Raw genomic sequence first — 21,691 nt, 5'->3', positions numbered from 1 at the left:
CAATCCCAAAAAAAATCGATTACCGTCAGCTTTTTCAACTTCTGTACTTCGATCAAGTAGAGAAGTTTTGCTTGTGAGCAAAAGGAGCGTTGTATAGGCTTGATTGCTCGGTGTGAATAGCAAACACTTTCGTTAGTGCGTTCGCTTTCCAAGTTACTTTGTCCTTAGATAATAAACTACCAGTGTCGGCTTGTACTGTTTTGGTGTGAAACGGTGCGGTACTACCAGAGAACTTAGTGCTTTTCTTCTACTTTTCGTCGCTATGCTAACAATGTCGGCATTTTTTCAAATCTACACATTGTGTCGTCTGGATTCAACAATTCGAATATAGTTATTTAATGGTTTTTCACTAGGTGAAGAATTTCTCCTTGTTCCAGCGGATCTCCTCAAAGACTTTAGTTTGCAGGAACTGGATTGGTGAATTTCTTGTGTAATCGTGCGTTGTTACGCGAAAAAAGAGAGGCCATTGTTAAAACGTGATTTGTTTAACTGAGTACTTTTATTGAGTTGTTATAATTGTCAGGAAAGGGATAATACTGTCTGAAATTTCATACTGACGTTTTCTTAACTCAACGCAGTAGTAATCTTGTTACACCAAAGATCTTGTTTACAAATTGCTGGTAACGGGTTCAAACAAATACAGAGAATGCTCGGTTGAGAGTATGAGAACACATCCGGACTGGGCTCTCGTTTCTTGTCCTGTGTGCAATCCACAACAAAATACAGTTTGCTAAGATGTTTTATCTGGAACTCGTGGATCTAGACGAGAGATACTTGTCCGATCGTCATACATTCTAATTTCAAAGCAGCCGCGAGGTTGAGCTAGACGATATCAAATTTGCTTTTGCTTGCAAGTTTGCTGAACAAAGATAGATGTTGACAATAAGTGAAGTCCTACTGGTATAGTATCGATGACGTCATTCGAACTCTTCGGTACTGTACGTCTGACTATGATCTGTAGCAAACCCATATCGAATGTTAAACTTTTCTATTATAGCTCGTATTCTAATTTGTATCCTACGTATCACTCGCTTGAAAAAAGTGATCCAAATTTTCTCTTAGTTCAAATCATCAGCATCTTTTACTGGATTAAGCACAACAATCTTCACAATGTGCATAAATTCAATAACTTCGAAGAAAGGGATGAAGGGATGATGATGGTTAGTCCCCGCAAGTCAGTGTACCGGCCATTTGCACGTTTTTTGTTTGTTTTTCGTAAATTTCAAGCGATTCTGAATTGAAGTGAACGTGGTAACGGATCCCAAGAGGATTGTTAGCGTCCTCAGTTAGTTCGAGTCAGCATCTTACGAATGGATTGAGCACAAGGTGTGTGCGTACGGTTGCATAGGTTCCAAAACGTCCCTTCATCCCTTTCTTCGAAGTTACTGGCAGTGTTTTTGAGTCTACACACATTGTGAAGATTGTTGTGCTTAATCCAGTAAGACATAGTAATATTGCGAAAGATGCTGATGATTTGAACTAAGAGGAAATTTGGATTACTTTTTTCAAGTGAGTGATACGTAGGATACAAATTAAAATACGAGCTATAATAGAAAAGTCTAACATTCGATATGGGTTTGCTACAGATCATAGTCAGACGTACAGTACCGAAGAGTTCGAATGACGTCATCGATACTCTACCAGTAAAACTTCGCTTAGTGTCAACAAACATTTGATATCGTCTCACGGCTGCTTTGGAATTAGAATGTATGACGATCGGACAAGTATCTCTCGTCTAGATCCACGAGTTCCAGATAAAACATCTTAGCAAACTGTATTTTGTTGTGGATTGCACACAGGACAAGAAGCGAGAGCCCAGTCCGGACGTGTTCTCATACTCTCAACCGAGCATTCTCTGTATTTGTTTGAACCCGTTACCAACAATTTGTAAACAAGATCTTTGGTGTAACAAGATTACTACTGCGTTGAGTTAAGAAAACGTCAGTATGAAATTTCAGACAGTATTATCCCTTTCCTGACAGTTATAACAACTCAATAAAAGTACTCAGTTAAACAAATCACGTTTTAACAATGGCCTCTCTTTTTTCGCGTAACAACGCACGATTACACAAGAAATTCACCAATCCAGTTCCTGCAAACTAAAGTCTTTGAGGAGATGCGCTGGAACAAGGAGAAATTCTTTACCTAGTGAAAAACCATTAAATAACTATATTCGAATTGTTGAATCCAGACGACACAATGTGTAGATTTGAAAAATTGACGACATTGTTAGCATAGCGACGAAAAGTAGAAGAAAAGCACTAAGTTCTCTGGTAGTACCCCACCGTTTCACACCAAAACAGTACAAGCCGACACTGGTAGTTTATTATCAAAGTAATGTGGAAAGCGAACGCACTAACGAAAGTGTTTGCTATTCACACCGAGCAATCAGGCCTATACAACGCTCCTTTTGCTCACAAGCAAAACTTCTCTACTTGATTGAAGTACAGAAGTTGAAAAAGCTGACGGTAATCGATTTTTTTGGGATTGGGAATCTTTTATTGCTTTATGATAGAGTGAATAAGGTGTAAATTTCTGTATGATACTACATATTAATTTTAGTTCTGTCATAATCTACATTGATTAAAATCTCATTGATCTCATAGTACCTATGTACACTAAACAACAGACACATAACTCTTTTAGGAAAAATTGGGTGAAAATAGAGCGAGTGCAGTTTAACAAGGGACTAATTGCTATATTACTCGTAAAAGGGAAAACAATTAAATGAGAACTATTAACATCATCCACAGATTAAAGATCATAAGAGAAGTAGGTATATACAATAAGAATAAATTCTATATTTCAGAGGTGTACTGCTTTAGAAAGTCCGACCAGCACAGCTCCTGTCAAGGTAACAAGCATAGCAACTGCAAGGATTGTGAGGTTTCTTCGACCCTGAAACATTACATTTATTAGCCACTAGTCATGAGACAGGAGCATTAAACCGACAAAAATCGTAATTCACTCTCACGGTGTTCTTTGAAAGATTCATATATAAAAACGAAACAAAGATGAATATTTGCGAATACGAATCTAACCAATCACTACTGAAAAAAAAACACTTATTCGGTATAGTGACGGTGAAGGGAGACCTACAATACAATACCTCATTTTTTTGTGTTTCCGTTAAAAGCAAAAAAATGGCTATAATTATTGAAGCAAGTAGGGTATGATGTCTCCATAGCACGTGGTGGCTAAGGATTCTACGGAAAATCTTGAACCTTTTCGAAGCCGGCCAAGGAACAGTACTGGGTAAAAGAAATAAGTCAAAGTACAGTCAGATGAAAGCGATTTGATTTCTGCTGCAGCGCATTCAAAGTGACAATCTTACAGCCCCAGATGAATTAAACAAAGTCCCATTGTAAGCGAAACCGTTTTCGAAAGCACCATAGAGGTCACGTCGGTTTGACGCTACCGTATCATGGAAACTGCTCGCCGTAAATCTGCTGAGATTTGCGGTGGAACGTGATCAAACAGAAACTCCGTGCCTGAGAAAAATAATCGTTCACGGTTACTTAAACACCTTCTGGCCACAAACTAAATACTACTTGTAAAGAATTCTACAATAAAGTACTATTACCTTAATCTCATGGAAGTACAGTACGCTCCACGTCGACGCAACACAACCAGGAAGCATTATTATTATTGGAAAAGAAACCGCTTGAGAGAGGTGCTGATTGGCAATGAAAACGAACGCTTGAGCGATTCCCCACAGCAAACCAGCCAAAAAGGACGGTAGAAATATGAATGGAGGTATAACTGGGCGGTTTCGTCTGTAAAAAAGAAGTTTGTTGTTTATTGTTTATTGTGTATCATTGTCTCATGTTTTATTGCACAATAGTTAAACGATTCGCTTCTAGCAGTAGCAATGCAGGACATGAATGCCGGACAGAAGCAGATGTATATATACACATATATAACTTAAAAGAGGTTTTTCAGCCTTATCCAGGGTTTCCACCATGAACGAAGATGATTTGTATAATAAGTACAGTAGCTCACAGTACTTCTCCGTATGTATACATATGTTATACAGATGATTCAACTAAACGATTGGGGGGGGGGGGGGGGGCAAATGATCTTAAAATAATACTTCCACTCAATTAAATTTCGTCTACGAGACACATGACGTAGCAGAAATAATACCTAATTTAAACTTGGGAATATTCATCGAGTCCAACGAGTTTGCATTAGGAAATCAACCAAATAATATTGAAGAGAAAACAGAGGAAAAAGAACAGGGAAAAAGAGTCTCAACGTCTTCTGGATATCAGTTTTCTTGCTGTCCCAAATAATTTTTCGTGGAAACTTATTTGTGGCCCGGTACTTCGATAACCTCGCCTTTGTCAAAGGCCTGCAAATGGTTCAAATTTTTATGACGCTATGGGTATCCCAAAAAAGTCCCTCTCTCTCCTTCCCAAGCTTCGATATAGTTCTAAGTACACTGCGCAAGAACTCCAAAAGGAAAACAAACTGATCAGTCTCATCGAGTAGCGGGGCTGATAAACAACTGCGTTCTAACAGAATCTCACCCAAGGCGAATGAAATCTGTGCGCTGTGCAGTAGCCTTAACTAGTGGTGTCTGGATAGTGTTAAGGAACTGCATGTGGGACAATCTTACAGCTCACAGTGTGCTACGAACGGCATAAAGTCATTGATAAGCACTCATTTCTGTTTCTCATTCTTCAAAGACCTCGAACCATCTTCGGGCCTTTGACAAAAGAGTTGTAGAAACCAATAGAAATCAGGCCAATAATAAAGTCTCACCAAAACCTCGTTGACATAAAAAGAAAACATAAATACAGTTTGCAATGCCGACGATAGACATGGAGATTATTGGACAACTCAACAGTTATCTCCATAGCTTTTCTGCAACTGCGGTGGATATTCGAAATCGAACTATTTACCTGAAGTACTATCTATATCTATAGTTGAGGTAATCCGCTTTTCAATCTTTGATGAATGCAATGCTCGTGCATTCTATTTACATTAAAGGCTACTATTTGACGTTGAGCGGAACCCACAGCGAAAGTGGTATTTGTTTCAACCAGATATATCTTGCATTGGTCCTCATTACATTCTTCCCGAGATTCAGGACATTAGAAAGATTGATGATGATCTGAGATATGACGTAACTTGTTCTGGAGGTGATGATCGATAATGTACCTTGAAAATATCTTAGCTCACCAGTTTTTTTTTTGGTACCATCCTTCACATACCTTACCAACAAGATGGTAAGCTATTTTAAGACTCACGCAGCGTCAACTCCTACTCCTACTGTTTTTTTCTAATGAGTTTTGAAGGGCAAACTTCAAATTTACAAAGCAACTTCTTCTTAACGTATATGACTTATAACAACTGTTCTAGAATATGCGCTGGGGTTGACCATCAACAAATTCCTTGTAAATACAGTAGTAAGTGAACGATCATATAAGAAAGAACACTGCAGCGAAGACCATATGGTTTCAGTACAATTAAGGCCCACATGATGGGTTGGCTTTCCATAGATTACCTCAGGAATGTATCTCAAAACCATAGAAACTTGCTTGATGAGGGCGTAACCAATGAACATGGCCGTAGCAGTGAGGAATATTCCAACATTTTGCGAAAACATATAAGGCAAGAAATCCTGTGGGTAACTAGGAAATTGTTCTGGATTTTCCACCATATAAATCACAGGAACAAGCATCATTCCGTAAAATACTCCGGCTATCAATGCCGTAACGAAACCACTGAAACACAAAGTATGTAATCACAGAAAATCTCTTCAAAAACTACGAGAGTAAATGCTAAACTTACATTAAACGTTGTTTTCTTTCCTGCAAGATCACCGGGTTTTCGGAACTATCTTCTTTTACTGGTGTTTTTGTGTCCTCATTAGTTACTTGCTTTTTTTCTTGTGCCTCCTGAACAACAATTAATATATTGATATTGAGAACGAAAAACCAGATGAAATTTGCTTGAATAAGAGAACTTACTTCGTTTTTCGCTCTTTTTAAATCTATGGCAGCCTTTTCAGAAACTATGTTATTTGTATCACTATTTATTCTTGAAAAAAGCACACCTCTAAATATTGTTTATTGAATCACAATATTACAACGGTAAAAGAATCACCTACCCAATAATTACGAAAACTAAACCACCATAATTTAGAATGTCACTTGCTGGAGGATTTGGCCTCATTCCAAAAAGACCGAACCTTTAAGAAAGCATTTTAGGAAAAGAAGTTTCAAATGCCAGAAATGTCATTACCTTCCCCCTGCCCAACCTGTCAAGCATGCAGTTATGCTCCAGATAAGGACACCAAGGGCCATTCCCAGTCTGGAAATGATTGGAACTGCTGATGCGTTGCCTACAAAAAATCAATTAACAAGTGTCATCCACGTTCTTTTATAGTTTTTTTATACAGTAGAACAGATGAATTTAGCTGACTAACCATCTTTAAGCAAAACCTAGAGAATTAGCTACATGCAGCAGGTGTTTGCCAATGGATATGTGATACGCAGAGTTCTGTAAACTAGAAGTATTTCCCTAATTCTTAGTGGAACGGAACGTTATACACTTCAGCTTAAAATCCTACGCGAAGACTTTCCACCAATAACGTTGGCACAAGCTGATATAAATACATGAAAGCATATAATCTGAGCCAATCATTGAAAAGTCACTGAAAATTATCCAAGTGGAACCAATGGATTCCGCGTACCGACCAGGTGGGGAAGAATTTTGTTGGGAATCTATGGCGACTGTTTGTGTGAAGCTCTATGTTGAAATGTGTTCGTTGTTTATTTTTAATCTGTGCCTGTGAAGGTTTCCTTTGCAACAAATATGGGAAAAGCCATTTCCTCACGTTTATTGTTAAAGTATTCCATTTTGAATACTCATTTCACTTGTCTATTTTTACTTTTCCTATGTCTTTTGACTAACGTAAATCAGACAGATTTTGTGCCAAATTTAGCAATCATTTTTATCATGATGTCAACATGACATAAACTTGTGAGCATGAGGGGATGGTCATCACATTGAGAGGTTGGGAACCATCGTTGGGAACCCACGGCCGATTAGATGCAGCCGAATCTGTGTTTGCAGAATGGGTTGCCATATTCCAGATTTGGCAAGTGATACTTGTCCGATCGTCATACATTCTAATTTCAAAGCAGCCGCGAGGTTGAGCTAGACGATATCAAATTTGCTTTTGCTTGCAAGTTTGCTGAACAAAGATAGATGTTGACAATAAGTGAAGTCCTACTGGTATAGTATCGATGACGTCATTCGAAACTCTTCGGTACTGTACGTCTGACTATGATCTGTAGCAAACCCATATCGAATGTTAAACTTTTCTATTATAGCTCGTATTCTAATTTGTATCCTACGTATCACTCGCTTGAAAAAAGTGATCCAAATTTTCTCTTAGTTCAAATCATCAGCATCTTTTACTGGATTAAGCACAACAATCTTCACAATGTGCATAGACTCAAAAACACTGTCAGTAACTTCGAAGAAAGGGATGAAGGGATGATGATGGTTAGTCCCCGCAAGTCAGTGTACCGGCCATTTGCACGTTTTTTGTTTGTTTTTCGTAAATTTCAAGCGATTCTGAATTGAAGTGAACGTGGTAACGGATCCCAAGAGGATTGTTAGCGTCCTCAGTTAGTTCGAGTCAGCATCTTACGAATGGATTGAGCACAAGGTGTGTGCGTACGGTTGCATAGGTTCCAAAACGCTGTCTGTAACCTCGAAGAAAGGGATGAATCCGTTTCTGACTCGTGTATTTGTCGTGAGTGTCTTGAAGGGTGTGGCGCAGTCGGTAAGAGGTTTCGCTGTGAATGCATGATCGATCGATTGTTCGAAACTGCGCTTGTGCCAGTCAAGCTTTTTATCTTTCCGCGGTCGATAAATTGGTAGCAGACCTGTCTAGGAGGTCTAACAAACACTGATATAACGCATCGGCTAACCTCTGCAAGTCATTTTATGGGCCAGTTACACGCAAACCTCAAACGATTTCACCTCAACCTCAAGTGGAAGTGGTGGCGCAACCCAAGGTTAACGTCACACACTTTATCCTTTATTCCTCACGAATTTCCTAGTAGACGAATGCATGAAGATTCCTAATCTGTGGATAATAAGACTCTTCTGATTACATATTCGATTTTTTCAAAACGTTGATGTACCTAATTTTAAATGAAATTTTTTGGATTTAGCAGTAGGTCATTTGCTATCACCCCATATAAAAAACAGACCAGAGGTAAAGATGGATGGAGATGATCATAGTTAAATTTTCGATTTTTGCACCTCCAGTGAAATCATCGTTGAGGCCTTGTTTTCTCTTTTAGCTCTTCAAGCTTATTCTCTATAATAATCTTGTTTTTTTTTGTGAGTCTTCACAAAACATACGTTCAACAATATTTGAAATATGCTCCAACAATACTGACATTTTTTTTTTCGAAAACAAAGGATGAAGGGTAAAGTTTCTGGCTCTATTCAATCCGCTTGGGATGCGCCATCGCGTTCACTTCAATTCAGAATCCTTTCAGGTTTACGAACGCGTATCTAGTCCATACAGTAACTTGCGAATGCCAGCCGATGTATCCAGTCAGTGTTTCCATCCTCCCAGACAAGTATGGCATCGACAATTTATCGACTTCGGAGGGATGAAATTATTAGTTTGCACTAGGGTAGAATTGAACTTCCGATCGATCGTGCAGCCACAGCAAAACCACTGCGCCACACCGTTTCCCCATCATAAAAATCCTTAAAGAAAGAAAATAAACAATTATTACCCGAATATTAACCATTGAAAAATAAAACAAACAATAATTTAAGATACGTAAGAAATAAAATGGTGTAACAGATTCTGAGCCGAGTTCGCAGTTAAGGACAATAATTTCACTATCCATCACAAGAATGGGTAAAAATAATAATGTATAAAAATGCAAAAAATAGAATAATATAAAATAATAGTGGAAAGTAAATAAATAGATGAATGGATTAATAGATAATAAAAATAGACAATAATAATAAATAACAATAAATGTAAATATTTTCTTGAGTTACGTTTTCACTTTTTTTCTACAGCACAGCAGTACTTTTGATGTAATCATATGGATAAGGAAATCTTTCGACAAAACATTCGAAAAAAAAAAGAAATTATTGGAGCTGTGCAGTTGATTTGGGATGCTTTTGTGCCGTTTTCGATGGAGTTGTTGAATGCTTGTATTGATTGAACTGAACACATACACTCAGTCATACACATATTCACAGCTTATATGCACAACTCATTCATCGTTATTCTTCATTTCTCCCTAACTTCTTTGACCGCTTAGCTTTGGTCTCTCATCTTTTTTTTTCAGAATTTTTAGCGGTTCTACTAATATTCTTGAAAATTGAGACTTGATATATCTTTGACCCCCATTTTTTTTCATAAATGTCTTGCTGCTGTAGCTTCAAACGCTATGGTCTCGTTTTTTTTTTCTTACCTCATTCTTACCTTTGATGAAAATAAACTGATTAGGTGAAACTGTGATAGTAAGAAGGTTAATATGTATAAATATAGATGAAACATATGTCATATATGCAATATAATGAGTATTATTAATAAGTGCAGCGCGTCCGTAGAGATCCGTTCCAAATTGTAGATGGTTCAAAGTCGCCCTTGTGCCAACCAAGCCTTTCATCTCTTCGGGGTAGATAGGTAGATAAGTTGGCACCATACTTGTCTAGAAGGACAAAACACTGACTTGATCATCGGCTGATCACCACAGGTGATTGTGTACAAATGTGTTTTGAGGTTTTTTTTTTGTAGCTTTGAAGTTCTACTCAGGGAACTGGTAAAATGTATTTTATTCATAATTTATTTTTTTATTTTTAGTATTGCTGATAGTTAGCTAAGACTTTTGTGTATCTTTCAAGCAGCATATGGATTTCGCGTTGAACAAATTCCTCGTCTTTTGACGCGACCCAAGAATCGAACCAATTTTTGGCTTCTTCGCAAGAAGTGATTTGCCACTCGGCCAGGCTACTGGTCATCGACCAGAACAACCAGTAGTGAGAAAAACCAATGTCTGGTGATTATAGCAGGTGGATCAGAACATCCTACTGAAGCGCCTCAAGAGTTTCCTTAAAGATTTTTTTACATGTGACCGAGGGTTTTCGTGCTGAATGATCACTTTGCCATGTCTTCTGGCATATTGGGGGCGTTTGAGCTTTAATGCTTGACTCAATTACATCAATGGTTGTTGGTAACGTTCCTTAGTGATGATTCCGTTAGGTTGGAGTGGCTCATAATATATCATTTCAGGCTGATCCCACTAGATGCACAGCATCAGTTTCTGACCATTAATATTCGGCTTGGGCGTCGAAGTTGATGCACAGCCAGGCTGACCCTGAGCTTTGAGTTATCGTAGTGGATTCTTCCGTCATGACTAAATGAAAGAAACACTTAAGATTTTTCTTTTGGAGCAGTTGTTCGCACGTGAAAACTGCGTTCGACGTCTTTTAGGTTGAGTTCATAAACTGGGACCCAACTTCCATATTTTTGCACCATACCCATGCCCTGAGACGGCTTTGCTTGTTGAGTCATTCCCAAGGTTTCACCAGGCTACTTTTTAGTTTGAAAAGAATGTTGGACAAATAAAGCCCCCACTCAGCGTCTCCAAGCTGTTTTGGCCTCCTTCAGCGTTCTTTTCCGCTGATAGCAAAATCGCCACTTTTAAAATCTCGGAATGACTACTCACATGTTTTTATTGATAGAACGTATTTCCTATATTCTTCTCAAGCAATCTATATCCATCAGCAGCACTTTTCTCCAAATAGAAACAAAAAAAGCAGCGTTTTCCGAAAATTGTGTCATGTTAGCACAAAGGTTGTCATAGTTAGTGTACAAAGAAAGTAGATTTACACTTCAGCAAAATGACATATACTAATTTTTAAAGAGGAATGATGATGCTTCAGCATGAACATATTAATAGTTATAGTTAATATAGTTACAAGATGGTCCGATGCGATCTCACGCATGTTAGGCTGTTTGTCTTTATCCCTTAATGTGTACATACTGACGTAGCAAATTGAATAAAACACAGTTGATTCACGTTAGTCTTAAGTGTGAAGCGATAGTGTACCTACGTCTACTGATAAAGTTCATTTATGCTACTGTATTCTATTTAGATTTCAACAAAGAAAAAATGCTATAGAAGCATGTAGAAGTTGATTGAGAGTGTTTGGCGAAAGTATAGTTTCTGATAGGATAGGATTCTGATAGCCCCTCTATGCACCTCTAAAGCAAATTCGACGTTGAATAGGAGAACGTTCTGACGATGTTCAATATAAAGGACATCACACTGCATCCTGATAATCCCAGACCCACATGCTGCTTTGGAGACTCGTCAAAAAGTTGTAGAAGTGGGCCGCGAAATTCTGTCGCATCCATCATATTCCCAGGCCTTGGCACCCTAATTCTGTTAATTCTATAAATCTATTCTATAAATCTGTTAATTCTCCAACATGACGTTGGATATGTAATTGACTTAAGTGTAATTAATAAGTAACTTCCATCACTGATGTGTGTTATGATCGTTGAAATCGTTGAAAAAAAGGGAATTTTTAACGCAAAATTGCACATTTATAATTTAATAATATTTAATTTATATAAAGCAATGACTTGTTCACTTAATGCTGTGTAGTGAGTTGAAAATTTTTCTTGCTTTCTTTTCTACGCTGAAAATACTGTGACACTGCAGAGAAAACCCATTTGAAAATGCACATAAAAATGAAATGCTTCTGCAGAAATTTCATGCACTACTTGATATAGAATCTCACTCATATATAATAGTTATGCTTGATTTTTAAAATTTTATTTACTGTTGTCTTTTTTTTAGATAATTGAAATGGATTGTCCTGTGGACAAGGCAGAACAGTTTCGACAGCATTGGTTTTTTCAATGCAATGGATTTGAGATGATAAGGCAGGTGAAGCTGAGATTGCTTAATGAAGTATAGAGAAGAAAGGATTGCTTGAAAATATCGTTCTACCCACTTTTTGCCTTCGCACGTCACAAAAGCGAATTTTACCCTCAAACGCAGACCACACAGACCGGTCGAGCAACTGTCGTGGGCAATTGGGGAAAAATCATCATTCACCTTTTCCCAATTTCTCCAGAATAAAAAAAAAGAACATTTGCGATTTGATCACTACATAGTATAGTTCCTGTTGCTGTTCTTTCTTTCATTCTCAGCGCCCTCCACCAATCACTCGTATCGTTCTCTTTTTGATAACTCAAATTCTTTTTACCACGTTTTTCGTTTTATTTCTTTCTTTTTTGCTTTTTTGTACGTTTTCAAGTTTTTCTCAATCCATACAGACACAAATCTCACGAGTAGCTTTGCGGTGCCAACACCTTCAAAAGCAGTGGGTGCCAAAAATACACCATTTTGTCTATTTCATGCGCCACTTTTGTGATCTGAAATTAAAAAATTAATAAAATTAGAGATTCAAAATGCAATTATCTTGCAAGGCGAAAAATTCTCTATCAGACTTCAACAATACTAGTAATGCAACTTCGAGGAAGACGACGGTCACGAATTATTAGATGATTGCATTAGTTCGTGCAACCGACAACCGAGGATAAACTTTTATAGATGAGATTTGAAAGAAAAAACACAGCTCTGTTTATTTTTCTTAAAATTTTTATCCCATCTATTAAAATCTGTCACGAACTTATAAAGCCATCCAATATATTCATCAACTCAATACCTAATGGCAGTAGGGTAATTAAATCACATGGTGGATCAGCTCTTGTCGTCCATATTTCTTATATTTCTCATTGATTTATTACTAGATTCAATGAATACCTCGATAAACTTAAACCTATCCTTGCACATGTCACCAAGTGATAATGTTAACCTAACACCTCCAGAAGTTATTCATTTATAGTGAAAGTATTTTATTTATTGTATTTTATGCTTTGCTCACAACAATGATATAACAATCGAATTTCTATTCGAGCGTGCAGTTCAGTCGTTTTAGTTCATGTGCACTGTATCCCATTACGGGGAAAAAGGTTGTTATACCTCAATAATCATACAGAGAACAATAATTCAATAGCATATGCACCCCTGAAAAACTTACTTTGTCTGGCTTCGGGTAAACTGACCCATCTACAGTTCACTCAATCCGATCCTCAATTCGGAAAACTGCAGGACATTCGAAAACAATTGAAAATGTTCAATCACTCGCTATTGCGCTTATGCAGATTCAATGCGAGAATCATGCAAATTTTGATCACATTGTTCAGAATTGAATTCGGTAACGCCATGCGCCTAAACTCATCTGCAGTTATAAATAGTTTTTTTCTTCTATTCTATCACATGTTGTTAATACTTAACTCGTAAGCGTACATTAGTTGCCATCATTTTTCACCGTTCAGTTTGAACTCTTTCTCTGATTCACTCTTAATTTATACCTATTGCAAACTTAGGAACTTACGTCGTCAAAATTTTTTTCGTTTTGTCCAACCATGAAATGCAGATTAGCATTGTTCGTGTTCAGGTGAACGAAGAAACTCTTCAATGTGGGTTGGATTGCTAGCTGCCGTGATAGCTTCCGTTCTATTCGGCACCGTCTTTGTTCCCATCAAAAGGGTTAATGCAGGAGATGGTTCGGTTTTGTATTCACTTTGTATTGCTAGCAAAAATCTCCATTAAATTCGCAGAACGTCCGCGTGTACGGTGGCTTCAAAGTAAATTCCGACTTAGCTCTACATCTTAAGATCTATGCAAAAGCCACTCAATATTTGCATCTTTTCGCTTTCGGCGTAATTTTCTTTCACAATAAAGTTAATGACTGTAATATAAGCTAAATTTATGCACAAACTGTAATATTTATAACTTAAGTCTTTGCGCTTTATAACTGCAATATTTTGGAATTTTGTGTACATATCTTCTATTGATTCCTTTGAGATGTAGCCAAAATTGAAATTGATATTTTTTTTATTATCAGCTAACGTTCTGGCGTTATCGTTTCCGGCAGAGCATGAAAAATCGAAGCCACTAGTGATTTATCCTCTCAAGCGCTCCACAGAAACGAGTCAAACGACCCGCAGATTCAATGAACTGTCAATCGAGTAGTGCTTACCTCTTACGCTAAATTTATGGACTTTCTCCATCGATAGGTGGGCTCGTTTTAAAAACAGCAGTATGTTACACCCATTGCTGAAAATGTGTTTACGACATAATTGTCGGGTTGATATTATTGCCTAACGCGATTGTTCATATATTTATTTATTAGACCTGACGCCTCCTGTGAACTACCGATGGATGCCGAGTGGTGGGCAATTTTGTGTGACAAAACGGGGAGTTGTTGCCAACGACTCCATGCTCCCTCTTGACATTTACATATTTCTGAGAGGAAAATAAAATATACGTTTCTAAGTATCCTAAAATCTGCGCGAGTTAGGATGCAATATGAACGAAGTGAGCAGAGAACCAACAGAAACATTGGTAATCCTCAACTGTTTAAAATCGACTCAGAAGAATGGCTTTTATTTATTTATTTACTGCATGGGGTCGGGCATACAGTCTGATTGTTACCTCGAGCTCGAGGTTGCCCTGCTTCTACTAAAGGCAACCAGGCAATTGAATATACGCCTTGAGCCGAGCCTACGAGCTGCATATATAACTTGCACAGTTCTATGGCAAAAGCTTTCCATACATTACAAAAAGGTGCTATCGTTCAGCACATCGCCAAAGCCCATAACCTGAAAGGTAGAATGCCTGAAGTGAACATGGAGTCTTTAACAACTCCCGCATTTTCTCAAACTCTTTCGCTCCTGGCATCCATTCGTTCTCACAACGACGTTTCAGCTGACGACGCCAAATCCTCTTCAGACGCTTTTCTTGGCTGAAGTCGCCAGTAGTGCGGGCAAGTTGTACTTTCAATATGGGTTGACGATGATTAATTTCTCTTCACAAGAAGCTACGCGTCACGGAGCTCAGGAATTACCGAGGAATATCATTACTTTCGACTCTTCTCGCAGAAGTCATCTCTATACGCTTTGCGCCGATGGAGTTGCAGGAAAGTTTGTAGCCTAATAAACGACATGAACAGAAGAACGACTCCTGGGGTCTGAACACCAGCTGGTCGCTATACCGCTCGAAGTGGAAACAGGAATGAGACAAGGGGCCGTGGCGACATCCTTTCTGTTCAACTTTGCCTTCGATGACATAATGCGAACAGCAGTTGAGCAGAGTGTCCCGTCGATATCGTTTCGGCACCGACTGGACTTCCTTTTTTTCTGGAAGTAGAGTACGCCGATGATGCAGTAATATTCGCTTCTAGCAGCGCGAAGTTACAACATGTTGGTAACGTTGTATCGAAATTAGCTGCAGCCGACGGACTGCATCCCGACAAATACAAGCAGATGTGCGTCCCCTTGAGACCTTGAGCGGGAATCAGTGTGGACGGACAACCTATCGAATTCGTGGATGAGTCCTGTTATTTGGGTTGTATGCTGAAAAACGATTGGAAAACGAGAGAGATATTCAGCAAAGATGCGCTAAAGCTAACTACTCGGAAGTGGATATGGTGTACAGGTGGATAATATGTGGATAACGTCAACAACTTGTCCGGCCTTCTGAAGTAGTCCCGGAAAACCGTCTTCGCTTTTTTTGCCACGTTATGAGGAGACTGTGTGATCGAATTGTTCAAATTTTCCTGAAGATACTTCCAGACTCAAACTGGAAAACGCTTCCTAGACGTAAAAGAACGTTCTGGACGGATGTGGTAAAGGAAGGTCTGAGGATAATTGGCGTTGACAGGCAGTTCACTCGAGCCGTGAAATTCCGCCACTCATGTAATAAGGATGTGCAGACTCCGTGCGAACTCTAGCTGAAGATCGAACAGTATGGGCTCGGATATGTTCAACAAAGACACACCCGGCGAAGATGCGGGTAGGTCGTAACACTCGTCCGCCGATAAATTAAGTAAGCAGGGTTGCATTACAGTAGATCACAGCAGGATTTTTATCCATGCGTGTATGAAGGAAGCATAATCGGAGCAATTAACACAAATATACACTGTAAATAATGAGTAGTACATACTTACAAAGCTCAACACAATTCCAACTAGCTTGTTGGCGCTTTTATTTTTTATTGGCGCTGTCCTGGATGAAAGCGTCCTTCTGCAATATTTGGGTAAATTTCGCTAAATAACTTTGCATTTTACATATCATGTAAAATGCAAAGTTATTTAGCGAAATATTTAGCGAACAAATTTAGCGAAGTGTAGGTGTTCAGAGAGCATAGTATAAAGAGTATATTCAAATGTCTCACTGTGTTTACCATTAACAGAGGCACCGCAAAGAGCGTGCATTCAAACTCGTATCAGGCCATTGGGAATATAATAATTTGACAAAGAAGAGTCATTCACCGGAAAAATAATTTCTTTCGTGTTTCCATTTCTTACAGCAGACAAATGTGGGCTTATCAACTTTTTTTTGATTATTTTGTTAAGAAAAACTTCCAAGACGCTAAAATATTTAGAAGAGCATGGAAATTGATAAGGAGTACTATTGTTTAGGATTCGCAGCCCAGATGTTCATGTGCATCGGTGCTTTCATGGTGAGCACAGCAGTTCATGCTTTTCTTCACTTCCCGGCGTTTCATGGTTTTGCCATGTTTGGAGGAGTACTTTGGTGCACAGGTAAATTAGCACTGCCGATCGTACGTGACATTACATTGAGTTGATTATGTAGCAAACGCCTTTGCAATTCAAATAATGAACCGATTGGGCATGGCGCTTTCGATTCTGGTCTGGAATACAGTGTCGTGCCTAACGGGTTGGGCGACCTCAAGGTGAAACTATAAGTTTGTTGTGTAGCAGGATAGCAACAACTACTGATTTCCTTTTCAGATATGGTCTTTTCGGTCTGAATGCGGCTGTTCCGGCGAGCCTCACACTAAACTACCTGGGTATAATCGCACTCATTGCAGGGTATTTTCTCAATTCTTCTCCCCTCAGTTGTCCGTTCAAGCATACGTTAAAGATCTTTGATTTCTTCCATGCTTCCAATGTTGAGGAATGGTTCATACAAAAAGCTTTAGGTATTTCTTATACCTACAACATAAAGCATAAATCATTCCCTAAGCTTTGCTTTAGACAACAATAGTTTATGTCCTATATTTTATGAGTGAAGCAATTCACTCAATTAAACTCAGCATCAATTATGCAGTCTCACCGCCATTAGTCGTTATCTTCCGGGCGCATTGTTCTGTCTATGAACAACTTGGTGGTAGTTGATTGTGATCTAGTATAAAAAGCATGCTGCAATCACTCAAGAAAAAACTATTGGACGCGGCATTTAAATTTGGATGAACATCGGAGAAGCTTATGTGAGCATTTGTGGCGGTCTTCGAACGTATTCGCACCAGCTCGACGTGTTACGCCATCGGTAGAGGCGGGCAGTTTCCTGTTTGAGGACATTCAATAGGTCCACAGCGATCAATATGTTTCTTGAAGCTTCTTTTTTCGTTTTTCGGTAAATTTTCGTTGTATTTCTGTGTAATCGTGCAGGAACCGGATTACCTCACTATTCCAGTCGTAGCGAAAACATTTTCCTTTACATTTCTGAAACGTTCAAAATGTTCGTTGCACTCCTCTTTTGTGCAGTCACGCAAGCAGTCACTAGATGTAGATTAACTCTCATCTATACAGTGCGCACTTCAAGTAACATCTTTAGCCTCTAGCTGTAATGTGCACAGTTGTCTCTACCTTAAAAAAACGATGAGTCGTGATACTAACGCCAACATATTCAAGATAAAATCTTCATCCAATATGTATCAACAATACCAATAAATATCATATCAATGTTAATATAATAGGAGAACAAATTGAAGTCAAATAGCTCCTGATATTGTGATAATGTTCACCAAAGGTACGGACGCAACAAAAAGAACAAAAATAACGTGGCGAAGAAAATAACGATCAGTGCCGCAGAAGTCGCCTATATAGCTCTTCTTATGTTATACATGCACAGTCAGTATGAAGTACCGTGTCACATAATTGCGCGATTCTCCCTAAAGCTATGGAATGATGTTAGAATGAGAGTCAACACCGAACAGTTATTTATGGCCGACTGATTCCTATACGACTTTTACCAAGATTGTCCACTTCAGAATTACTCCTTACTTACAATTACTATTTGGCTACTGGCCGCACAGGCCGCAATTGTGCCCGTGCCCCTTGCGCACGCGTATGTGTCCCATGGGCTTATAATTATCCAGAAGAATCCTTGAACTTATACGCAAAAACGCTGCGTCACTGATCACATTTAAAGGCATCACCCCACGAATTTGAGGTGGTACGGGTTTCAGGTGGGTTATGCCCATACGAGGTGGTAAATTGTGGGGAACAAAGTGATTTCGTCTATTTCTTCCTAACTGCCGTAAAAAACGGGCCGAAGGATGCGGCTTCAAGCGTTCCGGGGCGCTGTTGTCTACGAGGAATTGTATTGAAGCGCGCCAGCCTCGTGCACGCATCACATCTTCCGGGCCGTTTTTTACGGAACCTCTTTTTTTAGTGTGTAAGCTCCGCAAATAGAATTCTCAATTGTGCCACAAATTAAGATTTAAGTGCTGAAAGTGTGATTGCTGTAAGTTTCAATCGTTCAATTAAAAAAAGCAACTAATGCGTTCTTAAAAGGATTCTCGAAGTAATGAGCAAACTGATTTCATGACATTCACCGCTTTTGCTCCATGACATCCGTAGCGGACATTACCTTTGCTCCATGACATTACACCTGAATTTTGAGAGTAGTTTTAGTAACATGTCGAAAACTGTAATTAAAGTCAGTCATTCTCCCAAAGGTGCTGAATGGATTGATTATATTTAACTGGTATTATTATTTTCTATTTAACTGTTATTTTTATTCGGTCAGAAATGGTAATATGCGATCGTTCGATCTGAATAGTTTATATTTCAGTGGGGTAATGTACTTGTTCGTGAAGAACAACATACAAGAAAGAACTGATGTGGAGAGGAAAGGCGAAAAGGTATGCTGTGAGTGTGCAAATACCACATACGAGTTATTTGGCTTAGTTAACGTTTAGGTTTACCCCGTGGAACTTCACGAGGACCAATCCGATAAGAAGTCAGTCTTAGAAAGATCACTGTAAGTTTTCAACACTTAACAATAAATTCCGGAATAAATAAAATCTTCTGGAACTTGCACAATCCTTAGAGAAATATTGGAATAATAGCATCCATCCGTATCATTTATTCAAAAATAGTTTTTTTTTGTTATAGTAAATTGTTCTGTTTAAATTCTGCGTACTTGTGGGCTACTTTTTTTTTGCTCATTTTGGGTTTTTTTAAAGTTCTTTTTACTATACTGCCCTCTTTTGAAGGAGGCAAAGCCTGAGCCAATGAAGACATAGTATTCAGCATCATGAATGGCTAAGGGACAGCAGTCCCAAGAAATTTTCGACGTTATCGGAAATCTTTCAACATTGAAAATTTTACCGAACACTCCCTCTAAATAGTAAAATAACTGCAAACACCTTTCTCTAAAATTGGTTTACATTGGAATACTCTTCCTTTCATTCTGTTCTGACTTAATTTCCATTTTTGAGACTGTTGACTTTTCGATAACATTTTTTAATTCATTTTGATAACAATCTCATCAACCAACTCTCCTTCTCCTGCCCACTATTTCTCGCCTCAAAAATTTCCAGAGTATAAACTTCGTAAAACTCATGGTGGCTGTATATTTTACAGTTTATCTTTCCTGCCCTGAAAAATAGTTATATCAAATTACTTCGGAAATTCAGAAATTTCAATGGAAATTTTCAGAGGTTTCCTGGCAGCTATGCTCTCCGGATTATTTTACGGAACAATGTGGGTGCCTGTCAACTACATAAAGGTGCGGGATTTTTCAACATAACTTACTTTCGGTACAGGTTGATTCAAATGTTGTAGCTTCTCAGATTTCAGATGCACGCCATGAAACGTCCCTCTATCATCATTGCCCGTATTTTACTATCGATATTTAATTAACTTATTTAACTGAGTCCCAGCAATGAACCTATCTTCTTTTTTCTTCTTCGCTAGAACCTCTCTGTCTGTATAAAGAATCCGGCGTGTATTCCTTTTAAAGAAAAATGTCGCGAAAAGATTCGTACAGTTGAGTTGGTATTTTTCAACATGGTATTATACGTGAACACATACTCTCCTATTCAACTGAATTTATTCGCCTCAGCAGGTGCGCCGCGGTCGGGTCAAAACGACATGAAGCTCGGTGCAGTTGCGTAAGCGGCTGCAATCGAAGCGGAGCGGAGAACTTAACCGGTTAGGATCGATGTGGGACCATCGCTAACTACAGCGAGGAAAGGTGCTAGCGAGGTTCCCTAGAAGCGCGTATGATTATGCAATTATCCTGAATGTGTGTCAGGCACAGCAGAAATTCATCGCTTCTATTCTCATCCTTAACATCTCACCAATTGTGGACTTTCCAAACAACCACGCTATTATCCAACTGGGTATTACTCAAATCTGAAGATCCATGATCACGATATGATGGATATGATTTAGACTCATGGTGATCAATTCAGTGGCGCTTCAACAGAAGGAATTTCCTACCTATTCTCTTTCTATTGTGGAGTTCTTTTCACTTCAGTGTTCATTTTCACCATTTATTGTTTTGTGATGTAAGAATTCTATCAAGCATTATCAACTGTGATGCAACTTCTAAAAAAAGGAAAGCATTTTTTTTCCAGGCGTGGTGCTCCGTGGATAAATCCCAAGGCTGCTTTACCTTCAATGGCTGGTGGTGCACTTCTCGCTATGGGAATGGTTGTATTCGTTATTGCCATTGACAATCTGGACCAAGCTATCGCGTACCCGATATGTGCGATGTCACCAGGCTTGATAGTGTCGCTTTGGAGTATTTTTTACTTCAGAGAAATAACGGTGAGACCGTGAAATCCTGATAGATTAGTGCATGAATCATTCATTCATTCATTTTGATTGTAACATTCATTCAGGGTCGCCGAAATTTAACATGGTTATCTATTGCCTACTCTCTTACCCTGGTTGGAGTAGCTCTGGTCACTATATCAAGAGAAGTCTCCTTGTTTTGAGTTTTATTCAAACGAACGAAATAAATCTGCCGACGATTTATCTATGTGGAAAAATGGATCTTGGTTAAACGAATCTGAGGTGGTGCAGAATTCATTTCATTTCATTTTGGAGTATTCTTATAAGGGATAGTAGATTTTGGAGAGGAGAGTGATTCCGTCCATTTCTTCCTAATTGCCGTAAATAACGGCCTGGAAGATGCGGCGCCGGACAAGGCTGGCGCGCTCCAGTTGAACTCCTTGGAGAAAAAAGTGCGCCGGAACGCTCGAAGCAGTATCTTCCGGGCCGTTTTTTACGGCAATTAAGAAGAAATGGACGGAATCACTCTTCTCCCCATAATCTACTGTGCCGTATACGAATACTCCACCTGAAATCCGTACCACCTCAGATTCGTGGAGTGATGCCTTCAACTTGGAGTGAGGAAAATACTCGATTGAAAACGAACAATGATAGTAAAGTATGGAAGCAACCCTGCTGTGAGATAGAACTGCACCACCAAAATTTTTCAAACCAGAAAAGTGAAAAAAATAACCGAAAAATTCGATTTTTTCAGTAGTGCCCATGTACGCCT

The 21,691-nt window shown here is 38.7% G+C and overlaps 2 protein-coding genes across 3 annotated transcripts; one reads left to right on the top strand and one right to left on the bottom strand.

The window, feature by feature from the left end:
- Positions 1-2,805: 2,805 nt before the first annotated feature.
- On the bottom strand, positions 2,806-11,425 carry RB195_006967 (uncharacterized protein; the record flags this gene model as incomplete). 2 transcript variants are annotated; one of them, XM_064180348.1, is made up of 9 exons in its annotated part: positions 2,806-2,898; positions 3,584-3,776; positions 5,547-5,732; positions 5,800-5,906; positions 5,979-6,066; positions 6,119-6,199; positions 6,253-6,352; positions 6,437-6,452; positions 11,360-11,425. In XM_064180348.1, 9 exons carry the CDS (start codon positions 11,423-11,425, stop codon positions 2,806-2,808), a joined length of 930 nt encoding a protein of 309 aa, XP_064037226.1. The 2 variants fall into 2 exon arrangements, with proteins under 2 accessions (XP_064037226.1, XP_064037227.1); XM_064180347.1 differs by lacking the exons at positions 6,437-6,452; positions 11,360-11,425 and having other exon boundaries at positions 6,253-6,314.
- A 2,134-nt stretch (positions 11,426-13,559) lies between these two features.
- RB195_006966 (uncharacterized protein) lies at positions 13,560-21,122 on the top strand (the record flags this gene model as incomplete). Its single annotated transcript, XM_064180346.1, has 10 exons — positions 13,560-13,647; positions 16,567-16,689; positions 16,742-16,841; positions 16,900-16,980; positions 18,968-19,037; positions 19,095-19,156; positions 19,837-19,906; positions 20,575-20,690; positions 20,760-20,952; positions 21,027-21,122. 10 exons carry the CDS (start codon positions 13,560-13,562, stop codon positions 21,120-21,122), a joined length of 999 nt encoding a protein of 332 aa, XP_064037225.1.
- Between the last annotated feature and the right edge of the window lie 569 nt (positions 21,123-21,691).

The sequence above is a fragment of the Necator americanus genome, chromosome I (assembly GCF_031761385.1).
Source record: "Necator americanus strain Aroian chromosome I, whole genome shotgun sequence".
NCBI classification, from domain to species: Eukaryota; Metazoa; Nematoda; class Chromadorea; order Rhabditida; family Ancylostomatidae; genus Necator; species Necator americanus.
The sequence above is the reverse complement of the archived record's forward strand: the minus strand, read 5'-3'. Positions and strand labels throughout refer to the sequence as shown.